The sequence below is a fragment of the Lemur catta genome, chromosome 17 (genome assembly GCF_020740605.2).
Source record: "Lemur catta isolate mLemCat1 chromosome 17, mLemCat1.pri, whole genome shotgun sequence".
Taxonomy (NCBI): Eukaryota; Metazoa; Chordata; class Mammalia; order Primates; family Lemuridae; genus Lemur; species Lemur catta.
Window position 1 is genome coordinate 10947212 of NC_059144.1, and position 23674 is coordinate 10970885.

The 23674-nt window shown below is 47.9% G+C and overlaps 1 protein-coding gene across 1 annotated transcript in view; it reads left to right on the top strand.

Moving 5' to 3' along the window:
- LOC123622227 (translation initiation factor IF-2-like) overlaps positions 1 to 23674 on the top strand; it is a 39391-nt gene that overhangs the window by 369 nt on the left and 15348 nt on the right. The window contains exon 2 of the mRNA XM_045528414.1: positions 974 to 1610. Coding sequence (XP_045384370.1) covers positions 974 to 1610 — 637 coding nt within the window. The remainder of the gene's footprint in view (positions 1 to 973; positions 1611 to 23674) is intronic.

Genomic DNA, 23674 nt, shown 5'->3' on the forward strand with positions numbered 1-23674 from the left:
CCTCTGGAACCATCCAGGAACAATGAATGTCCACAGAGGAAGGAAGTTTCCAAGAGGGCGTGTGGAAGGAGAGAAGAACCAGAAGAAAGGAGCAGAGGCCAAGCACCTTCTGTATTTACCTGGGGCCCCTCATCTGTAAAACTGAGTCACTCTGCGGCTGAAAAAGGGAGAGAAGAGGGAGGGATGTGGGGCCAGGTCTACCTCTCCGTCCATCTCTCCTTTTGCCCACATACCTTGTATCCAACCTCTTCAGAATTGCTGTCAGCTCCACTTTCAAAATAAATAAGAATCCAACTCCCTCTGTCCACCTCTAACACTGGAAATTAATTGCCAACAGTGTTAGAGTTATGGAAGGAGCCAGCGTCACAGAGGGAACCGCAAAGAGACAAAGGAACACCTCAAAGGTGTCAAAGAGGCCCCTGTTTTGGACAGAAGAACACTGGAACGGAAAAGAAATGGACAGACCCTTAGTTCTGTTCTTGTTCTGCTTCAGACAGGAGTGGAGGACACTTGGATTTCCTTAACGTCTGTTTTTGTGACTCTTGCCTTCTAAAATCCCAAGATTTATGTATCAGTTATCAGCAGCTCAGCTCCCAAGAAAGCACACCCCACTGCAATTCTCCTTCTGTTCCCAGTCACCCATTTAATAAATAACTGAGCACCTGCTACAGGCCAGGCGCTCTGGGTCTAACGCCTGAGATACACTGGAGAGCAAAGTAGAGGTCTCCCTGCCCTGGTGGCGTTGACATTCTGGGGGCAGGGGTGGGTGACAGAGGGTAAACAATGAACATCCATAAGTAAATCATCTGGGATGTTAGAAGAGGTCAGGGACAGGAAAAAAAGAAAAAGAATATTGGCACGGGTCATAGAATTAAATAGGTGGGGTGGTCAGAGTAGGCCTCCTTAGGAAGGTGGGATTTGAGCCAAGAGGGTTAGAGCTGACTCGAACACTGTCAGCAATTAGTCCCCAAAGGTGCCGTCCCCCTGCGGGAAGTGGGGAAACCCAGCAGATCACCAGGGACGCGCCTGACTCGCGAAGGGACGACCGCCGGGCCCGCTCGGGAGCCCGCCCCGCAGCTCCGCGCGCCCCGCCTCGGTGCGCGGCCGCCGGCTGGGTCACAAAGGGCCCCTCGCGTGCGGCCAAACCACATCCCGCCTCCCAGCCGCTCGCCCCCCAGCGGGCCCGGGCGGGGCTGGGTCCCCGGCGCACGCACAGACCAACCCAGGCGGCCCCCGGGCCAGCGAGGACCGAGCAAAACAACCGGCCCTGGCTCCCAGAGCGTGTCCAGGCCGGAGGACGAGCCCCGGGACAAGGGCTGCGGCCAACGCACGCCTCCCCCGGCTGGGGCTTCTGCAGCCCCCGCGGCCCACGCTGGGACCCGAAGTTGGGCGGGGGGGCTCGGTATGGGAAGGGGCTGCGCTCGCGTTGGCGAAAGAACGAGAAAGGGAAGAATCTCCAAGAACAAAACCGGTCCTCGCCCGGGCGCGCGGAAGAGGGAGGCGGCAGCGCCCAGGCGGGTCACGAGCCGGTCCAGCCAAGTTTGCTCCGCGACAGATAAACTTTCCGATCCCAGTTTTTCCTGGTTGCAGCCTGGGTTCCCGGTAACAGGGTAAGCGCCCCGGGCGGACGACACGAGGGGCGGAGGGTGGGCGGTACGAGGGGTTGGGGACGGCCGGACCCGGGGTCGCGCAGGCGCCTTCGCCGCCACCTCGGATCCGATCCCCCCGCCCCATCCCCTGCGCTAGCTCCAGAGGGTGGCTGGGGGAGGGGGATGGCTCGCCCTGCGGCGGAGGGAGGGCCGCAGGCAGACACAAAGCCCTTCCCTCTCCTCCCCCTTCCCCTCCTCTCTGCCCCCTCCTCCTCCTCCTCCTCCTCCTCCTCCTCCTGCTCCTCCCGGGTGGGGAAACCCAGCCCCGCGCTCGTCCGCGGGGCCACCGGTCGCCCCCGCCTCCGGGACTTGCGGGGAGGGCCCGCTCGAGGTAAGGGGCGGTGGCAGCGGAGACCCCACCCCCTGTGCCCGCACCCAGCACCCGGGGAGGCTCCGGGCGCGGGCGGGGCTCCCCGGGTTCCAGGCGCTGGGTGCTGCTGCGCTCACTCTTCTCCCCTCCCGAGGAGACGGGGAAGAGAGCCAGGGAGCGTGTTTAGGGGTCGTGGGGGACACATCGGGGAGGGGGCACCAGGGAGCGGGGACGAGGGCAGGGTGATATTCTAGCGCGAGAGGTGACCTCTGGTCTAGGCAGGGTCACTGGGTATCCTCAGCTGAACTCTGCGGAGTGGGGTGAGGGAGAGCAGGGGGTCCAGGCACGATGGCTCGAGGTGCGGGTGTGTGCGCGTGTGCACGGGTGGGGACGGTAGGGACCTCTGTGGAGTTGTACCTGCGGGGCTGCCTACGGGGTGTCAAGTGCTGCGCCTTGCGCCTGTGCGCGCAGGCAGGGCCAGGGGTCGCAAAGCCCGGGTCCCCAGCGCGAACCCCGCCGGTGGGTCTGGCCACCGTGCAGGCCAGACGCTCCGACGCAAGATGTCCTCCCCCGGGTGGAAAAGTCCCCGCAGCAGGGTCGGTGAGTCCTGGCAGGGGGCGTTTGGGCTGTCGCGGTGATTGATGGCAGCGCAGCGGGCGGAGGAGGAGCCCCGGGTTCCTGCCGGGAAGGGACGGGGCCACTTTCCCACTTTGAGGCTTCTCCGCCCCCTTCTGAGCTCAGCCTCCACCCTTGGCCTCGGCTCCCACGAGCGCGGCGTCCACCCACCGGTGATGGCGCGCCCCTTGACGGCGGGGGGCAGCAGGGTTTGCAGACGTTCAGCTTTAAAGCCTATCATGTGTTGCCAAGAAAGACAACACAAGATCAGCCCCCTGGGCCCTGAGAGGCGCCTCTCTTCTCCGCGCTCTCAAATCCCTGGGGCTTTCCTAATTCAGCAGAAGAGGCTGCTGCATGCAGTGTAGCTGCGCTTCCTTGCAGGGTTTTGGGCACAATGGGGTTTCTTAGGAAGATGCTATAATCAACACGGAAATTTCGGAGTACGCTTCTACCAAAAGGCCCTTGTAAATACTGAAGCAAAAATAAACACTTGGCAGTACTCAGTAACTAAGATAAATAGTATTTTAATGCAATATTTTTTTAAACATGGATTGAATGTAAAAAATCCATGATGAACAAAATATCAACATTTGAAATAAAGATGGGTGTTGTTATGACCCTGCTTCGTTGTGCAATGGAAACAATCGTTTCCAAGCCCGCCCCTCCCTGCCCGCATTTGTCTTATTCCCTGCCTGGTGGCTTTATGAGGGTTGACAATGGCATGCAACAAAATCAGCAACTCAGGCTGCATAGATAATCATGTTTATTGACTGTAGAGCTTTTGTTAACTTTTTACCTGGCTCAAATATGGGAGGATATTTTGGTAAGTATATATAGAGGTGTTCATTTTCGTTTTTATTTCAGATACAATGTCTCTGAACACCCATGCATTACCATGCTTTGGCACCTCGGTAGAGGGCATCACAGGCCAGGGATGGGGAGGGACCTGGGGAACAGTGAAGGGCCCTTGCATTTGGAACTTGGGAAGAGGGTTGTTGACAGGAGCTCTTGGGTTTGGGGACTTGCCCTATCAGTGGTTGAAGGCTGGGGACATGGGGGAAGACCAACCTGCCACCTTGCCTGGAGACATTCTCCTGCAGACCAGTTATCAGAGGACAGGAGACTAAAGTAGCCCACACTTGACCTCCAGTGTAAGGACAAATGGCAGGGAGGTTGACTTCCTCCGGGGCTACGATTTGTGCTTGTTTAGAAAGAACTTTCCAGCAATCCTTTTATCCCCACCCAAGGTGCTCCCCTCACATACCTCCTCCAAAGTCAAGGGCCGCTACCTACTTCAAAGAGGAGTTCCACTCTCCAGAAAGAACCTCCTTACTTAGCTAAATCCTCTTCCTCTGCTTCCACGGGGAAATCATTTCTCTTCTGTCAAGGGTATGCTACACTGGGCGGTAGGTGCACGTTAATGGGACCCATTGATGACAGGCCCATTCTTCACGTATTCCCCACATTATATCATTTTGACCTTGTGTCAATTCCCCTTGTTCATTCAAACTTCCTAATGATCCTTCAAGAGTCCTACTGGATTCAGCAAGAAAGGTTTCCCTGACCCCTCCTCCTTTCCCTAGTAAGGCACCCCCTCAGTGCCACCAGAATTCCTTGTGGGTATCACTCAAGAGCAATATGCAGTGGCCCTCACTTGCCCACTGTCTGGAACCCCTTCAGGGTCCAAAGCCAGGCCACAGCCCTTACAACCCACCACTCAAGGAGGGGTTACTGAGTGAGTGCATGCACAAAAGTATTCCTTTGTAAAGTCATTTTGGGGAGTTACACAACAAGAAGTATTTTAATGCAACATTTTTTAAAAAATCAATTGAATGTAAAAAATCCACAATGAACAAAATATCAACGTTTTAAATAAAGACAAGTGCTGTTATGACTGTAATGCCTCTAAAGAAAGCAGATAATATTTTTACAGCACTTTATAAAATGCCTTTACAGATAGTATCTCAGTTGTTTTCTCACGACAATAGTGTTAACTGCATTTTGTAGGTGAGGAAAGGGAAGTCTAAAGGAACCAAAGCTAGATCCAGGGTCTAGTAGTCATTCTATGGCACCATAGTGGACTTGCTAAAGGTGAATCTGCTCAGAGGCACATAGTGCGCAATGTACGTCTAGAGCAGAATTTACCGAGTTGTGTTTTAGGATGCAGTTTTACTAAAAAATTACTAGAGAGTTACAGTGCTAAAATATGTTAGGGAAATGCTAATGTTAAGCTGGTTTTTTACTGCAGGACTTCTCAGGGCCTTTATTATTATAACATGCATTGGGACTCTTTAGGATGACACCATAGTATGGATGTTTGCCAACTTTATTTGGCCACAGAACACTCTCATGAAGCATCTTCTGGATCCAGTGTTCCAAGGAGTACACGTTTGGGAACTACTGCTTAGTTGACCCAACACCTTCTGACATCTGGGTCAGTTGCCAAGGAACGTTGATCCCACCCAATATGTGGCGTTCTGGACATTAGAAAGGCATAGTAATCCACCCTGGTAAATTTAGAGTGAACTGTTGGTTTGTCAGCTTCTGTGCATCTGGTTAATGTGAGTCAGTTCTCAAAGGTTTGATTAGATCTGAGGGAACCCCAGGCTCTGAAGAATACTGTCTGGTTGCCCAGAAGTATTCAGATCTCAACCAGCCTTCCCCACAAGAGAATACTCTTAAACACAGCTATAAATATAGAATGGCAACTTCAGGATTCTTGTACTGAGAGCACTGTTTCATTATTACATCCACTGAGTGGGAAGATAGACCCACTCAATGAGTTTCTAGTCCTCTCACTTCCTCTTTCCCTGGGCTCTGGCCAAGTGGATTCTCTAGGGTGTCAATGTCTACATTTGCTTATGAAAAGGTAGAAATAGTCACCCTCTGATTGTCTCAAACCTGGAACACAAAGCTGCTAACAGTGGGTCACTCCCCACAGGAGGTTCAGGCCCAGTTCATAAGCACCCATTGTTTGAAATCAGGTGTTTCTAAATCAGAGTTTGTCTGAAATCTATTAATGCTTGTTAGAGTGCTTTTCATAGACCATAACCCCTGCTATTCTGGCTTCATTGCAATTAAATAGATGAAGAAGGGAAGCTGGAGTTAGCCGAGGAGCCTTGGGAAAGGTGATCAGAGAGGCAGATATTTCCAGCACTGAGCAAATATAATAGATCTCAAGATTTGTTCACAGATTTTCTCAAAGCATGGAGTTTTGAGAAGAATGGACTTATCAGATGGGGAGGGATGGGAATGACAAAGGGAGGGGGAGAAGGTGGAAGGTTGATGGGCCATAGCCATGCCATGGAGTTGCATATATGTGTTTGTGTGCACACACACGTGTGCATGCTCATGCATGTGCCACCAAAGAAGAGAGTGTGGAGAAAATACTGAGTGTGATTTTTAACCTGTTGAGTTTAAAAGTCCTGTATGCTACCCAGATAGCAATGCAATGAGCTGCAGGAAACACAAGGAGTCATTTGGCCACAGTGGGGACAGAAACAGGGGAGTTGAAGAACTGACCACCCAGGGAGAAGCCATGGGTCAAGCAGGAGGGGTCGAGGTGGAATTCTGGAAGCCACTTCTAGGGGGTGCAGAGAAGGGCGCTGTGAAGCCTGGGAGGGGGCAGGAGGGGCCTGGGTTGTTGGTGAGCCTGACCGGGCAGAACTTCCAACCTGCCAGTGTCTGTTGTGACTGGCCAGGACCCAAGCTGTCCCAGGCTGTTAAGTATTTTTAATATCAGCACAGAGAAGTGTGGAATATCAGCTGAGCGAGTGACTAGAGCCATGCAAGTCCATACAGCCACTAGCCAAACAACTCAATAGCTTTATCACGTAACGAATGAATGAATGATTAAATGATATTATTTTTGTGGCAGAAAATTTTTACACTTGCTGATGGTTCTGTGAAAGTTTAAACACACCCATTTCGTAGAAGATTCTAAGAAATTATTAATAAAGTAGGATTTTTTTAAATATAAGTAGACAGTTTATTTGGGCCAAGTTTGAGGACTTGGGAACATAGATTCAGGGCAACTCAAGTTGGATTTTTTTTTTTTTTAATGAGGCTATGGACACTTCAGCCTATGTGAGTTATCTTATTCTAATCGAGAATCTTTGGTTGCAAGGGCAAACTTTGAATACCCCCAAAAGTGGACAGAACATGATTGAGAACCCCTGACTCTATCTGATGCCGGAAAAGTTATAAAGGTGTGCTAGTTTGGTTTTTTAAAACCAACTATAAGAGTGATCTAAAAGACATTGCTGAACTTTATAGCATTCAAATGAGAAACTAATTTAGGAGGTATTCTGATTTCTACTGTGAGCTTATTTTAATTTGATGTTGCCATCCGGCTAAGTGATAGTATTTAATACATGAAGGTATGAACATGTAATCCTTCGCTTGCCTAAAATTCTCAAAATTTGAGTCATTAAAAAAAATCAGACTTGCAAACATTTGTCTTTTATGATTTACCATTTTGATGAATGAAGTCTTTTTTTAACAAAGTAAATGGGAAAAAGAGACATTTTGGTTTTTAAGTATATGATTTTATTTGCTAGACCAGCTATTCAAAATACAAAAATCTAAACATTTAGCTCTCTTAAATAGTTACCTAGTTAAACTTTAGTTGTTTTATAAAGCATTTTCCCCTATATTAAAGAAATCATCACAGATTCTTTTCTCATATAGGTAACTACTCATTGCATTTAAACTATGGCTTGATTATAAGAATACTTTTAAAAAATGAATGGAGGCAGATATCTCTCCTGTGTGCATGTGAACCTTTGAGTGTCCTGAAGTCAGCCGAGATCCCACACCGGGCAGTGGTGCCAAAACCAGCATCCCTGTCTGTGCCGGGGCAGCCTGGGGTGTGTCTGACCTCAACACACCAGTGTGTGGGTCAGTGAGTAGTCCCTAAACAGTACTTACCATCTCACTTTTCTTGCCTGAGGCCTGAGTGCTTATGACTTTTTGTCATACAAAAACTTTAACTCTTTGCATAATCAAGTGTTTATACTTTTCCTTTGAATTTCTCGAATGGGTTCCTATGAATGGAGACTAGCCTTCCCCTTCCTCAAACAAGCAACTAGCCATTGATATTTCCTTCTAATGCTTATGGCTTCAGTTTTACCAATTACTGTTTAAATTCATGTGAGATCATTTGGCAGGTGGCTTATGAAGCAAGAATGAATCTTAATTCTCTTTTCCCCATAGTTTACCCCCAGGCCTGGCATCATTTGGTGAATAAACCTGCCTTACCCAGCTCTGTAATACATGTTATATTGGGAAGAGCGAGTCCCACTCCACTTCTGCCCCCTGTTATCTTCTTTTTTCCCCCCAGATTTTCTTGGCAAATTTACCCATTAATTCTTCCAGTGAAATTTTATTCCAGGGGATTTTTTTGGAATTATATTAAGCCTAGAAACTAATTTGGGAAGACCTAGTAGATAGTTTTGGATCCCTTTCTTCCAGGAAACTATGACACGGAATTAGAGCCTGCAGGCATCGACTGTGTGTGTTCAGACCACTGTGCTTACTGGTCCCTGGGGGGCCTGGTGAAGAAGGCACAAACCCAGACTGGTCGTACCTACACAGCTCTGGTGTCAGGGCAGCTGGCAGGTGTGGGACTTTGGCTGCACAAAGGTTCATTTGCAGGTGGACCTGTGCAGGTGTCCTTCCGTGACCCCTGGCTTCAAAGGCCTTGCAGCCTAGCGGGGGGATACTCACACACTGGCAGGGACAGGACAGTGCGGTCCATGCTTGACTCACAGCAGACAGACACATCTGTATTGAGTTTGAACTTGACATCCCCTAACCCAAGTTCTGTTATTTTCCTTTGCAGTGGTTTTTTTTCCCCTTGTCAATTTAGGGATCCCAAAAAGACAGGGAACCCTGTCATTTTGGAAAAAGTATTTATCCCTCTTCCCTTTATTAGACGAGCACAAGGGTCGGGGGATGGGGTGGTGTGGGTCTAGGAGAGTCCTCTGGCTCTTGGCTAGACTAGGAGAAGGAAGGAGATGTTATCCCCATGGACAATAAGACCCTTCAGAATGTTTGTGGCTTGCGAGCAAAGGAGCCTGCAGGGGGAGGTGGGGGGAGCCAGTGAGAGACCAGGGGCAGACAGGGAGCGTGGCCGCTCAGGCTGACGAAGGTGCTTTATCCAGGGTGGCCTCCTTAAAGCTTCTTATCCCCTCCGTTGAAACGGCAGTCAGACAGCTCCCGTCCCTCCCCACGGTGGGAGCCCGTTCCTGGCCATCTGTCGTGGGGTGCCCCACCCCTTCTCTCTGTATTCTGGGATTCCTGCCTTAACAGATGGTGTGTACTTGGTACGACAGACACTTTTTTTCTGGGCACATCTCATACCCCAATTATGCCTAATATTTTTAGCTAATGTCTTTCCCTGAACAGTTTACAAGGTGACCTTAGACCATGTATATGCTCTGAATAATACAAGTAACCGCCTACCTCTTAATGTCGGCTCAGGCAATCCCTCTCTCTTAAACTATATTTCCGGGGGACTCTGGATTAGAGGGGGAGCTGTTTCAAAGGGCAGGGCTAGCGAAGGGCAGATTCAAGGTTGGTTCGCAGACCTCTTTCTATTCAAGGGCAATTTGGTTACATATAGAAAGGGGCACTTAACTCTGTCCTGGGCATCAGAAAAGGATTCACAGTGGGAGGGGTGTCTGAGCTCTGACGGGTGGAGTCAGTGGTGTTAGCTAGCGACAGGGGATTCCAGGCTGGAACAGCAAGCACAAAGAATGAGAATCCAGAGGAACTCGCAGCCTTTGGGGAAGGAACGTGCAGTTCACTGTGGCTCCACTTGGGGTGCGAGGCTCCCTGCTTGGGTTCTGCATGGAGAGAGAGGGAGGGTGTGGTCCAGACCCTTGAGGGCTTTCGGTCCAGGAAAGGAGAAGGGACCTGTACCTGCAGGACAAGTGGAGGACAACTTAGGACAGCGTCATATCCCAGAGTCAGACCTGTGGGGAAACATTCCAGGCCACAAACAGATGCTCAGGTCCTGCATGGACTTGTGCCCTATCTTTTGATTTAAGTAGAATCACAGCCTCCTTGTCTACAACAGGAGCTGTGGGTAGACTTCTGTCTTAGATCAGGTTACCTAGAGGCAGACCTGAGGTGAGAATTCATGTGAAAATGAGTTAGGAAATGTTCATAGGAAAATGGGCCAAAAGGAAGGTGCAAAACAGGAAAGTTCTGGAGACAGTGTTGGCCTCATCAGCTCAGAGGCCAGCCTACTGGGTCGTTAGATCCCTGCATCGGTCAGACTGTGGCTAAGGGCTGCCCCCAAGCACTTCCACCTCTGGGCAAACCAAGCGTCATAAGCCTGAGGGCCACCCTCCCACAGAGTGGGACACGGGTGCTGGCTGTGGAGTGACAATGCGCATGAAATGGTGTGGCACTCTGAGGGCGCAGGGCCAGAGCAGCATCTGCCGTGGCCTGGGCTGCCTGTTCTCAGCCTGGCACGAGCAGGGCAGAGCGGACTGTTACAAGGAATCCACCCTTCATCTCTGGCAACCTGATAGCGTGAGAGAGCAGGAGTTTCTCACTGACTCTGCCAGGCACAATGACGTGGCTTACTGGCCCCTTAGTGGTTTCACTGGCCCACCAGAAACCGTCTTCCCCAGCCATGTTCATTCCCACAGTTCTGGTGCAGACTCTTATGCCTTTAGACTTTACTGGAGATAGTCAATACAGTCACAAGGATGCCTAGAGCTATGTAGATATCCTTCTTGGAATCAGTTAGCTTTCTGTTCCTACTATTGTTGACTCCGGGTTCCTTGAAGAGGTGTAGGGTAGAGCACACTGAGAACCTCAGGTCTAGGAGACCAGAGAACATGGAGCTGTGAAGAATCTCCTCATCTTGTCGGGGCACAGCAGCCCACACCTCACGGCCCAGGCCAGTCATTTGTCAGATCCTTATGTGGAAGCATCTGAGTGCCTAGGCACCTTCCCACCTGCATCCTTCCTGTGCCACAGTCATCCCCACCCCCTCCCTCTCTGGTAGGTCGCATGGGCCCTGCCAGGGAAGCCCGAGACAATCAGATGTGTAAATTACTTCAAACCAGCCAAGCGGGAGGCTTCGGAGATGAAGCACGTTGTTACCAGGGGATTGTGATTGAACGTGAAGATCCTCCCAGTATAAACCACCGGTAAGAATTTCCTGCATCTGCTATTCTGAGCAGGCAGCAGCTGGAAGAGTGGTTGAGACAGAGAAGCCAGAGAAGCCACATGGCAGGACCACATGGAATCAGATGAGATTTTAAATAGTATGTGTCAAGATCTCAAGAGATGTATCGTAATAAGGTCTAATTTGAACTATTGCTATACCGTAGAAATCAATCGTTGGTATTTCCTGCAGTTTAAGAATCAAGAAACCATAAAAATAATCATTCTAAGAGAACAAATTATCAACGATAAGAACCAAAGAAAATGAATAGCACAAAAGGAAAGGGTAATGTTTTAGCTGCTATTTCCCCGTAAGCTCATTTAAACTTCTGGGTCACAGTTTATCTTTAATATCCTAAGGAATTACTTCTATTTCCCACCAAAGATGCTGTAATGAAAGTATGAAAGGCTTCGGGGAAAGCTGTGCTCACGTCTTCTAGTGAGGAAAAAAGAGCCTGGCATAGGAACCAAGATTCACATTTCACAAGGACTGTGATGCCTTTATAAAGGAAATATCATTCCAGAAGCAGAGATAAAAATGAATCTATATAGCAAAGTAGTTGTTGAAGGTTGACTGAACTGAAGGAGCTATATGACTAACTATATTATTAAGTATTATTTAATTTACCAAAATTGCCTTTGAGAAAAACATTTTTTTGGTGAATACTGGGAAAATTGACCAAGATATGACATCGTTTGACTTCAAAAATTTGTACATACCAACTGGAAAGCCCAGCACAGGGGCATGGAGGAAGCCCCCTGCCTGATACAGCATGTCCCATTTGACAGAAAATCTTGGAGAATGAATGTTTGTAAGGGGACACAGTTCCCTGCCCTCTATCTTGAGGAGGAAATGTGAGATCTTGTTTTCTCCGGGGAGTCGCTTCAGTTCAGCGGCCACCATGCTCTACAATCCACGGGCCCTGCCACCTCGGCTCTGTCCCTCCCACCTCAGCTCTGTCCTTCCCTGCCTCCTTCCCCAGCGTGGATTCCACGTTCTGCAATTATAACTCCTACTTCACATGTACCTTAATCGTTTCACCTGATCTCTCTCAGGGCACCCCCCTGACCAAGCCCCAACCGCGGCTGAAGCACACGTCCCCTGGGCTGTGCCCGCACTGGGCAGGTGGGCGTGGCCAGGAAAGCCACAGCTGTGTTAGGGGGGCCATGGCCCTTGGTCTCAAGGAGTCCTGCTCCATTGACCCTCCTCTTAATATCAGTCTTTGCTAAACTTCTTTTTAAAATTACATTTATATATGCAGGAGTGAAAGTAAATTTTGGAGACTAACACTTACTACTCTGATATTTTCTTTTTTCTCCTCTCTGATCCTATCCTATTCTCATTTCATTAAAATGCTTGGCTGGCAACTTCCTAACTTGATTTCACAACGCTCTAATGGGTTTTGAAAAAAGATGCCCTGGAGTTATGATTTCAGTCTGACTCTTCCCTTCTCAAACCTCCCACATGCTCCCGCCTTCCTCACTCCTATTTCACTGAGACACTAGGATTAATCAGCAGGACTCCTGTCACTCCCCCAAGGCTGCCAGCCGGCCTGTACCGCAGTGCAGGCTCTGCCTCCCTCCTGCTGTAGGGGGTAGAACAGGTGCGCTCCTCTCCGGGTCATCCTCTCCGGGTCATCCTCTCCGCTTTGTGCAGTAGATCTGGCGTCTCTTGTATACAGTACAACGACATTGCTGCAGCAGTTGTCCCTCTCTTTGCTGGGTCACCAGTTTCTCACCCTCTCTGCTGGGTCATTTCTATCCAGGTACAACCGTGCTGTAATATGACCCGTCTTCATAGAACCTTCTCTTCACTGTACATCTACCCCCAACTCTGACTTCTTTTCTCAACTTCATTTTACAACGGAACTCTTCACAGGAGTGTCACTGTCCCTCCCTCCTGTTCTGTCCTTGCTCCACTCCAATCAGGATGCTGCACCCTGAACTGATCTCGTCAAGGTCACCCGCGACCTCCCTATTTTCAAATCCAGTGGTCGGTATTTGATCCCCATCTCATTTGATTTTCTAAAAGCATCTGATGTCACACCGAGGGTGGAGCCTTTCTGAATGCAGGGCCCTATGGGACTGCACAGGTCTCATGCCACGAAGCCAGCTTTGGAGCCACTGGATCTCATGGGCTATGTCGCATGAGGCATAAGCTCCCACGGACAAGTGCTCCAAGATCCCAAGTGATACTCACAGCAGCTGAGGGTACTGAGTGCCCACCACGAGCCAGACCCTCTGTCCAGGGCTCCACGTGTGCCAGCCTCATTTCAGAATCCTAACCAGCCTGTGAGGTGGCTGCCCCATGTATCGTTCCCGTGGTGCACATGAAACAGTTTTATTTTCCCTCTCTTTTCCAGATTGTAGAAGCCGAGGCACAGAGAGGTGAAGTAACTTGTCTATGGTCACAAAGCTTGAATGTGAAGCTTGAAACCAGGTCTATCAAATGACGGGGCCTATGCTCTTAGCAACTACTCCACAATATCTTCAGAATATCTCTAGGTAGAAATATGTGCGTTCATTTTCTAGGGCTGCCATAAAAAAAATACCACAAACTGGGTGGCTTGAAACAACATAATTTATTATCTCACAGTTTTGGAGGTGGGAAGTGTGAAATCAAGGTGCTGGGAAGGATCCATTCCAGCCTTTCTCCTGGCTCTGGCAGCCTCAAGCGTTCCTTGGCTTGCAAACGCATCAGTCCAGCCCTCCACATCCACGTGACGTTCTCCCTGTGTCTTCATACTGCCTTCCTCTGTGCACGTCTGTGTCCAAATTTCCCCTTCCTATCGGAGTAGAGCTCATCTGACGACCTCGTCTTAACTTGGCTAAATCTGCATAGACCCTATTTCCCAATAAGGTCACATTCTGTGCTCCTGGGGGGTGAGAATTTGAACATATCTGCTCTGGGGGACACAATTCAACCCTTAACCGGGTGTAAAATTTACGACTGATCAAATATCCAGGAAGTGTGATCAATGCGCACAGTCAGAAAATAGAGGCAGACATTCTCAGTAGCAGATAGTTATCCTGTGGTCAAAGTGCCTGATGTGAATTGCCTCTGTCCTGCCTTGTTCTGCTGGGGGCGGGAATTGGGGTAGGGGGCCCTTAGCACCTTCTCAGGAGTGGGTGAAATCGGAGAGTGGGAGCCAAAGGCTTAAAGAAATGGCCAAATGAAGTGGGTGGTCCTTGGCCATTGATTTGGTGACGTGCTGTCCATTAAACCTCTGTGGCCGGTTTTTCACTATGTTCTCTTGATGGTACTGTTAGGTGCCAGGTACTTCTTAGAGAGTCAGAGCTTAATAAACTGCAACTTCTCCTTCCTGCTGGTTTACGGTGCACTAGAGGCCAAATGACTATATTTGGAAGATGAGTAGTAGAATTTCAAAATTCCAAGTAATACAGTGATTCTGATCACAATCACTATTAAAATCACATCATGGATCATGATCATAAAAATAAAATGATAATATATTATAAACTATAACAAAGATAAAAGGAATAATTTTTGCTTCATTAAAAACTCGCCGTTGTGTCCTTGATCTGCTCCTGACCAGCAGTAGTTCCCATGACCTTGAGGGTTCCTATGTTCTAACCTTGAGCTCTGTCGCATGGAGCAGCTGCTCTTATGGGCTGTAGACCAGCTGCCACGGGCAGGGGTCAGAGAGCTTTGCAGGCTCGGGTCTTTTGTCCTAACAGTAAATTGTTAAAGACAGAACTCAGGTCCCAGAACTCAGCTTACACAGTGCATCTGAAATGACTTCAATATCAGGTCCTCTCCTTTCCCATCCGGAGCACCAGTGCACTGAAGCCGGAGAGAGAGTGTTGGGATTGCTAAATAGGACAGGATGACAGAGGCGTGTAAAGAACTCAACACAACCCTACCCTGATTTGTGTTTACAAAGGAAGTCAGATAGATAGGAATGTAGACTAGGCACATTGCAGTTTTCTTAGAGCAGCATGTGATAAAGGCAGTATTTCCACCACTATACAAGTGGGGAAAAGATCAAGGCTCAGAGACTGCAGAAGATGCAAAAGGAATATTTCGTTGGGAAAAGCCATGTGTTCTCCCTTGTCTCCTGCCACCATGGCACGTGAAGGAATTGAAAATGCTTATAGAAAATCATTCATGTTCTAGAAAAAGGGCGGGAGGCAGTGAGACCCATGCATTCTCTCATCAGATTATAATTGCATACCAACTACATGGTCCGGCACTGAGTGGGTGGGCGCCCATTTGTGCACTTTCCTCACTCTCCATGGCTATTGCCCTGTTCTGAGCCATTGTCCCTCTCATGGAGAGGATGATATAACAGGATTTTATGTTACAAAGATCACCCTGACTGCTGACTATAGACAGGAGTTTAGTAGTGGAGCAAGAGTGGTGAGACCAGATAGGAGAAGACTGTGATGATTCAGAGAGCGGTGCTGGGCTGTAGGAAGAACTAGAGGCAAAATTTGGAGAATGACCCAACAACGCTGTGGTGAGTTTGATGTGAGAAGTGCAAGAGAGGCATTGAGGATGGCCCATCACTCACCACCTGTGTTCATAGAGGTGCCATTGAAGGAGATAGTAAATCTGGGAGGAAAAGGCGGCTTGACAGTTGAGTTCCATTTTGTATATGTTAAGTGGGATGAGCCTCTGAGAACCCAAGGAGGTGTGGAGGAGGCTAGCTCCAAAGATCTGGAGCTCCAAGGAGAGCTTTGGGCTACAAGTATATAGGTAGCAGCTTTCAGTATCTATAAAGCCAGAGGAGGATGACATTGCCTAAGAAAAGGGTATGGAGATGTTGTCTTAGGGTTAATTCATGTAGCAGGATGCTAATAAGTGCAGAATTTTATGTTACTAAATATGGCACCCAAAGTCTGTTGAAAATGTGGCAATTCGGGAGTTGGCTGCTGGTGCATTTCACTTAGTTGCGTATCTCCCCTAAAACCAGAACCCCCTTTGCAGTTGGTATTTGTGACATCAGCACCTGGCTCCCTCTAGTGCAGAGGGTTTCTGAGTCTGGTGGAGGTACGCCTGTCTTTTGAATTTGGGGCTGAGGACCCCACTCGACGTCAGCAAGAAACTGTAGATTGAGTGCTGAGAGATGAGATCACTAGTGATCATCATGAACACAAGTATCTGTTGAGTAAATGTGTGTGTGTCACTCCTATGCTTGGCATGGTCCATGGGCTATCCTATTAAATACTCATACCAATCTTGAAGTTGCTCTCTAAAACAGTCTTAGAGAACATAAGTAACTTGCTCAGTGTTAATCAGCAGTAGGACAGTGCTTGGACTCAGCTGTGTCCATTAACAGATTCCAAATTCGAAAGTGCCAACTCTACCATTTCCCTGGAAGTGAGCAGTCTAAGGAACATAAGTTTCTGCTCCGTGACCCTCCATTGTTGAGCTGGGTGTGGGGCTCAGTGTTCATCCTCCATGGGCTGTCCCAGCCTCCCACTCAACTCCAGCAGCACCTGTAGAGAAATGCCCAAGAAATCTGATTTTATAGTTTCCCTCTGAAGTAGAAGTGTTATTACTAACAAATAGTTTTGTGGGGCTTATAGTTCATTAGAGACTTTCCCAGACATTCTCTGGTCTCCATCCTTTGTGTGCCCTAAAGTCTACCATTAGCTGCTTTTCAGTTCATTGACAAATAAGAAAGGAGTGAGGGAGGGAGGAGGGGGTGCTTAGGGGTGGGTCTCTCCAGGAGGGAAGGTTTTGATCCTGGCAGAGTGTTGGGGTTTTTTAATGCAGGACTTTCAGAAGGGCTTGTATGCTCAGGAACTGGGGACAGAGGGGGAGGACCCAGGGGAGTACATCCCAGGCAGGAGGCTGTAAGCCCTGGATCCCTCTCCTTCCTCACCCCACCAGGCTCCTTCTGCTTCTGGCTGACCTGCCCCACTGGGGTCTTCCCCCCAGTCCACTGGGAATGGGAGCAGAGGTCCCACTGTGGGGAGAGGAGCTAGGGCTGGCATAACCCCCAACTTGCTTATAAAAGCAAATGGAATTTTAGAACCTCAGTTCTGCATTCTTCACACATTTCCCCTCTGCACCAGGAGATTAAAACCCCATAGTCCAGTTCCTATGAAACGGCACCACGGAGATTTAACAGGCTTTTATAAATTGTTGATTAGACCCGATGTCCTCATTGCCTAGCGGTTCCAGGAAATGACCGTTTAAAACTAATCCTTCAAGTAAACTGGGGTTCTCTTTCCTCAGAGCAGACATATCCACCATTATTTTTCTCTAATTTTATATAAGTTTCTGGCTGATGATAGATCTTCCTTATAATAAATGGGAGATTTCCTGCTCACGTGAAATCTTTAATTTCTCTGGTTTAGTTTTCATTCCACATAAAAAATATTGTGAATAAACAAACAAAATGCCCAAGTAGAGCAAAGGTTTGCTTTGTGGCATTCTTGGTTGTGGTGTTTATGTTTTTGTTTTTTTTAATTTTGCTTTTTTTTGAAAGTCAAATTTAAAAAATTAAGAAAAGTCAAATTTTACTCTTTTGGGAGCAAACAAAATGTAACTGAATTTTGGGAGGCTTTGGATGTGTGATTACAATCAACACATGCTACAATCTACCATCTCACTTTTCTAGTGAGATTTTTCTCCAAATCTTAGGAAATTCTGAGAAAGACAAACAATGCTAGAAAAGCTATATATTCAATGGGAAAAAAGAAAAAGCATACCTTTGTTTGGAGTTCACCTTAATATATTTTCATTTGTTTCAGAAGGAAAAATAAAGTCTTCTGATAAAGAAGAGAGAGCTTTAGAAATAAGGGCATTGCCGCTGGGCATTTATAAAACATCTACACGATTCCTTGCCAAGTGCCATAATAGAGGCAGAGTATTAGTGCTCAAACAAGATGGTGAATTAAAGTTGCACGAGCATTTGCAAAGAAAAGAATTAGAGATAACAAAAAGACCCTAAAAAAAATCACTGAATCATATCACCTAATTTTGCAGAAGGGGAAACAATCCTGGAAAAGTCAAATTATGTGCCCAAGTCCTTGTACCCAGCACACTTCCCCTTTCGGGACTGTGAGCTGTGTGGGAAGTGCTGTGGCAGGAACTTTACCTGCTTTACTTCACTCAGGGTCCCCACACAGTTTTGTGAGGTCAATGCCTTGATCCCCACTTTACAGACGGGTAGACAAAGGCTCTGAGAAGTTAAGTGAACTGGTCCCAAGGCATAAACCTAGCAAGCAGTGCTACAGCCAGGATTTGGAACCAGGAGTGTTGATTGCTAAGCCCAGTGAAGACTTTCCATGGTACATCTCCAAAACAGGCTGATTCTTAGCTTTGGGCAGATGCTGGGCTGGGAGAACCCTGAGCCCCTTTGGGGCCAGGGACCGAGGTGTGACCTAGCCCCAGCAGCCAGAACTTGGGTCATACCAAGCAATGAGGTGGTGGGCTGAGGACACTTGGAGGAAGGGCATCTATTCAGAGAGGTGGGGAACTTCAGGGCCCTCAGAGGGCCCCTTGGGGAGCAGGGAAGGAAACTGAGGCCGGAGAAGCCACTTGAATTGCCTTGCTAGTGTCTGGGATTGTGTTCCAGGCCTCCTGATTTTTCCATGACTCCTGGAGTTCCACTTCTCCATTTCCTCACAGCCAAAAACTAGCAGTGGAGAATCTGTGTCTTAATTTGAGTAGAGTTCGGACTGGGAACATCACCAAGTCAAAAGGCAGAAATGTCCATAAGAAAATTATAAGTAACTTAAAAGAGAAAATAGAGCCATGTGGCTGATCCAGTGAAGATGCTAATGAGAATGTTTGGGAGGATCCATCCTCTTGGATCACCACAAAGCCATGACAAGGAGACTTAGCCATTTTCTCTCCAATTCTGGGTTAAGCTCAGTCATCTCAATGAGAGAATCCCGGGGTAGCTGATTTCTGGCTCAATTCTCACCTAAATCCACCCAGTTGTACATAGCAAATGCCATATCCTGTGCATCAAAGTGAGACCAGGCATTCAAGCCCAGATAAAGAAGTCTTTATGATAATTGACAATAGTAGTTAATATTTATTGAGTGCTGGCATGCAGCAGGTGCTGAAAGAAGTGCTCTTCTCTGGGCCGGGACCTGGGCTGGGCTGGGCTTGCCACAGAGATCATCTCATCTCATGCTTAAAGCAAAGTCCTGAGGGTGGGGCGTTTTTATTATCCACAGTTCATGGGTCAGTAGAACTGAACCTCAAAGGAGTACAACTAACTTGCTTGGGATCCCAAGACGAGGGATGTGGAAGCTGGGATTTGAATAAGGAATGAGGTCAACATTCCAGGATCCATGTGGCCTCCCAGGATGAAAATCTAATTCATTCTAGCTGTTCTCATCATATTGTAACCAAGCAGAGAGCCTCAGATAAATGTCTCTAGACCCAATCATTAGAAATACAAATATTTTCTTACGCAAACACTTTGAGATTTCCTAAAATAAGAACTTTGGTGGTTAGAAATCTTGCCATACTATGGCTTTCAAAAGTATCACAGTTATTGCTTATAGAGTTAATGTGATTAATTTGGTTTTTGTTGGTACCAGCATACTGTGTGCCTCTAGGGAAAGAATACACCAAATCTTAGGTCTGCCCAAGCATAGCAAAACCAGCCTTTTTCTGGAAGTCAAGAGTATTTGCCTCTGAGCAATGCTGGCTTCTATAATAGTTAAGTCATTTCCTTTCCTTTCTGCTAGCACCTCATTAACAGATAATAGCTTTTATTTCTGATTATCCACTGATTGTACACAATATCAACAATTCAGAAAAATACAAAGACAAATATACAAAACACCAATGCCTCATTGATTCAACTCTTGGGCCAGAGTGTAATGTAATTCAGATCATGAATTGTTAATGTGGAAGATATTTCTTGAGAAATTTCATTTATCATGCAGGCAGCTATATAATTGTAAGGCTGCATATGCCTAGAATTCAGTTAAAAGGAACACATTAAAATAGCATGGAAGCAATCATGACCTGGGTTGTTTGCGGAGACAGCTTCCCATAATGGTCATACATTGGTAGGGTTTGAAGAAGCAGCGCCTCCCTTCCATTCTCGGGTGAGATGTCCCATCCTCTGCCATCCTCTGAGATCTGGGTGTAGTAAACTCTGAAAGCAGAGCAAGCCAAGTATAAATCGGGGGTATCGCCATGAGACCTGCGAGCCTGCGTGGTGTGAGTGCACAGTGCTCAAGGACCCAGCTGGTGCTGAAAAGACAGGATGGGTACAGCAGTGGGACAGTGTGGTGACTAAAAGCACAAGGCCTTTCTTCCAACGCTGGTCACTCTACTTACTGGCTGTGGATCTCTGGGCAAACTAATTAACCTCTCTGAGCCTCTGTTCCTTCGTATGTAAAATGGAGATAAGAATAGCACTTGCAGTCGAGGAGAAGATGAAAGGAGTCATGCTTGTATGGTACTTAAATTTGATTGGCATGGGGTGTGCACTCAGCGATTGTTCTTGTGATTTTTACACGCAATGAGGTCAGTAACAGAGGTGTTCAATGGGGAGGCAGGGCCTGTGTTCATTGTACTTCAGGGCTTCCAGTGATGGAGAGACGGAAGAGTGGCTGCGGCCTGGCTGGGTGGTTGCATTTGTCAGGAGAAGCAAGTAAATAAACCCCACACTTTACACGTGAAGCTGTATGTGCAGCCGGTGTGGCTTGGGTGGCTCTTCTCTCAGGAACCCAGGCTGCTCCATCTTGGAGCATCACATGGAATGTAGAGTTTACAAGGTTATTGCAGAAGTGGAGAGAGGGCTGGAGACACACGAGATGGTTTTAAATGCCATGTCTGGGGGTGACATATGTCACTTCCACCCATGTTTTACTGGCCCAAACCCAATCACATAGACCACCCCCTCCCAACGCAGGGACATCTGGGAAGTTGAAGATGTGCACGGATGCTCGGTGAGCAGCCCTGCCTTCTGCCACAGTGGCTGCCACGTTGTGAGTAGTGACATAGACATCGCTTATTATTGCCAAGACAGAGAACATTGACGATGACTTAGAAGTGGGTGGCTTCCTGGAGGTTAAGAAAACTCCTTGTGTCCTGGCTTTTGGGATCTGTTTAGAAAAGCATCAGTGTTGCGTCACCCGGGAAATGTCACGTCTGCATACCCTTCACCACGCTTTCACGAGAGAGGCAAAGACCTACGCAAAAAACTATACTGCTTTTTTTTTTCCTCCAAGAAAAGCATTTCCAGGTATTTCTCTGTGGCCAATTTTCATTAACCCTGTGCTTGCAATTATAATGCTCCCTGTAGCTAAGGATACAAAATCTAAAACATATGTATTGAGATGATGCTGCATCATCAGAGAAAGGTTACATTTCCCATGAGAGGCTGGGTACTAAGGTAGGGAGATTTGGAATACATTTTAAATATAGCCCTGTAACAAAAATCTGTTTGTTTGAGGTCTTAACGCCTAGATGGCTAATCTTTCCTTATCTGGACTTGGCACATGACCAGAATCCTAAGCCCATATCAGACAAGTAGGATGGAGAATTAAAGGAGACTAATTCATAAAATATTTGATGGATTGATCACACTAGATTGGTCTGCCTCTCCCACTAAAACCCTTGAGGGAAGAAGAATCCAAGCCTATCTCTTCCTTGCTGTGTTCCTAGCACCTAACCCAATGTCAGGCAAGAAATATGTATTAAAGCCAGGCGCGGTGGCTCACGCCTGAAATCCTAGCACTCTGGGAGGCCGAGGCAGGTGGATTGCTTGAGGTTGGGAGTTGGAGACCAGCCTGAGCAAGAGCGAGACCCCGTCTCTACTAAAAATAGAAAGAAATTATCTGGCCAACTAAAAATATATATAGAAAAAATTAGCTGGGCATGGTGGCACATGCCTGTAGTTCCAGCTACTAGGGAGGCTGAGGCAGGAGGAGTGCTTAAGCCCAGGAGTTTGAGGTTGCTGTGAGCTAGGCTGACACCACGGCACTCACTCTAGCCTGGGCAACAGAGCAAGACTTTGTCTCAAAAAAAAAAAAAAAAGAAAGAAATATGTATTAAAAATGTTGATTATTTAAATTTTATTATTAAGTAACAAAGTTGTTAAAAACAACTGTTGATTTAATTAACTGATCTCCCCCTCACATTGGAAAAAGCAGTGATTCTGCCTATAAATGTTCATCTTTTTCTTGTGTGTTCTAAATGCCTCCCTTGCTCTCACTTGGCATGAACCAAACTGATCAGCTTTGCATGCCCATCTGGCCTCTTCTAGAATATGCCCAGGTTGATGCGTCCTTTGTCTTCATCATTAAGGTATTTCCTGCTTGGTGCACAGATTTATTTATTGCATGGCTACCCAACAGATATTTAGCATGACCCCCTGCCTGCCTGGATGCTGGGATGGGAGGGAGACTGGCGTACCGGCCAGCTTTGTGACAACATATCAGAGCTCCACGTATGACAGCTGCTTCAGTATGCGACCCCATCCAGGAATTTAAAGAGCGGCTGCGGGGGGTCAGTGGTAAGAAGTTTTCTCGAGCCCCACATGGTAGCAGTGGGAGGGAGTCTGCAGAATCCAGCTCTCCTGTCCATCCTGGTGGTCATGTTGCTCTAGCAGATCATCACACAACAAATATTTCTATTATTTTAGAGTCATAACCACAGAAACCTTCTGTGTTTAACAGGGTTTACATTAATGTGGTTTTCTCAAACTAAATGCCTCCTCACTCATTCATTCATTCCTGAAACATTTTCGGAGAAGTTTCTGTGTCTACAGGCCTTTGTCATGGACGGTGGCGGGTCTGCCACCACTGCCCCTTGAAATCCCAACCATGGCCACACCAGGGGTTCTCCACACACTCCCATCCGGACCTTCTCCTGAGCTTCCCTGGACCTCCAGGTCTGTGGGTATCACATCTAAGGCCTCCACTCGTTCCCGCCCTGTTGAGATGGGGACCCAGTTTGGGGCATCTTCCTGCCTCTGACCTGGGAGATTCCTGTCCGGGCAGAGGCTCTGGGAGGTCAGGGGGCTTAGTCTGAGCTCCCCGAGAAACAGGCTCTGAATAAGGATTGGAATGCAAGTAGTTGAATGAGCGGCAGAGGCCATCCCAGGAAGCCCCTAGGGGAGTGGTGATGTGGGGCAGGGGAGGCAGGTGGCAGTATGGAGGGGTCAGTCATTTACCCTGTGGACAACTAGAGCTTAACCCTGCGGGACAGCTGGCCCAGCTACTGCCAGGGGTGGAGGGTGAGGGGCCAGGTCTTCACGTGTGGCTCCAGTCAGTCACAGGTTGAGGGCTGCTGGGGGTCGGGGGTCGATTCCCAGCACTTCAGGCCTCTTCCTGGGTAAAACCCACCCCGAAAGCCAGAGGAACCCCTGGCAGAGAGACGCAGATGCCGGCACTGTGGGGTCAGGCGGTTTAGTGCCAAAGGTGGGGCTGGGGCAGCACTGGCACGTGGCACCGAGAGCTCTCCTGGAAACTGGCGGGTCACCTGTTTCAGAGGCCACTGGAAAATCAGGCGTGGCTTTTCCAGTAACTCCTACAACCTGTGATTGCATTCAGGGTGGCGGATGCTATCCAGGGTGCTGTGGCCTGGCTGCTGTAGTCCGCCTGTTTGGGTGGTGGCTGATGACAAGTAAGAATTTTAGCTTCAGCTGTGCTACAGTGGGCACACTGTGCGTGTGTGTGTGTGTGTGTGCATGTTAGTTATTACAAAGGGTCCCTTGTTTAAAAAGTTATATATACTGTTTTACTTAGAAATGTATTGTGAAGAATAAATAGGTTTGGGTAAAGTGGACATTTTTAACGTAGTAAGTGGCATTATTATTTAAACATACAGAGCTGGGAGGTGCAGCAGAATAACGGCGCTTGCCTAGATCCAAACCTCTTCCCGTACCTTAAAAGAAGCCACCCAGATCAACAAACAGAGCAAATAAAACCACTGTTTACACAAGCCCTCGGGATTACTAAGAGA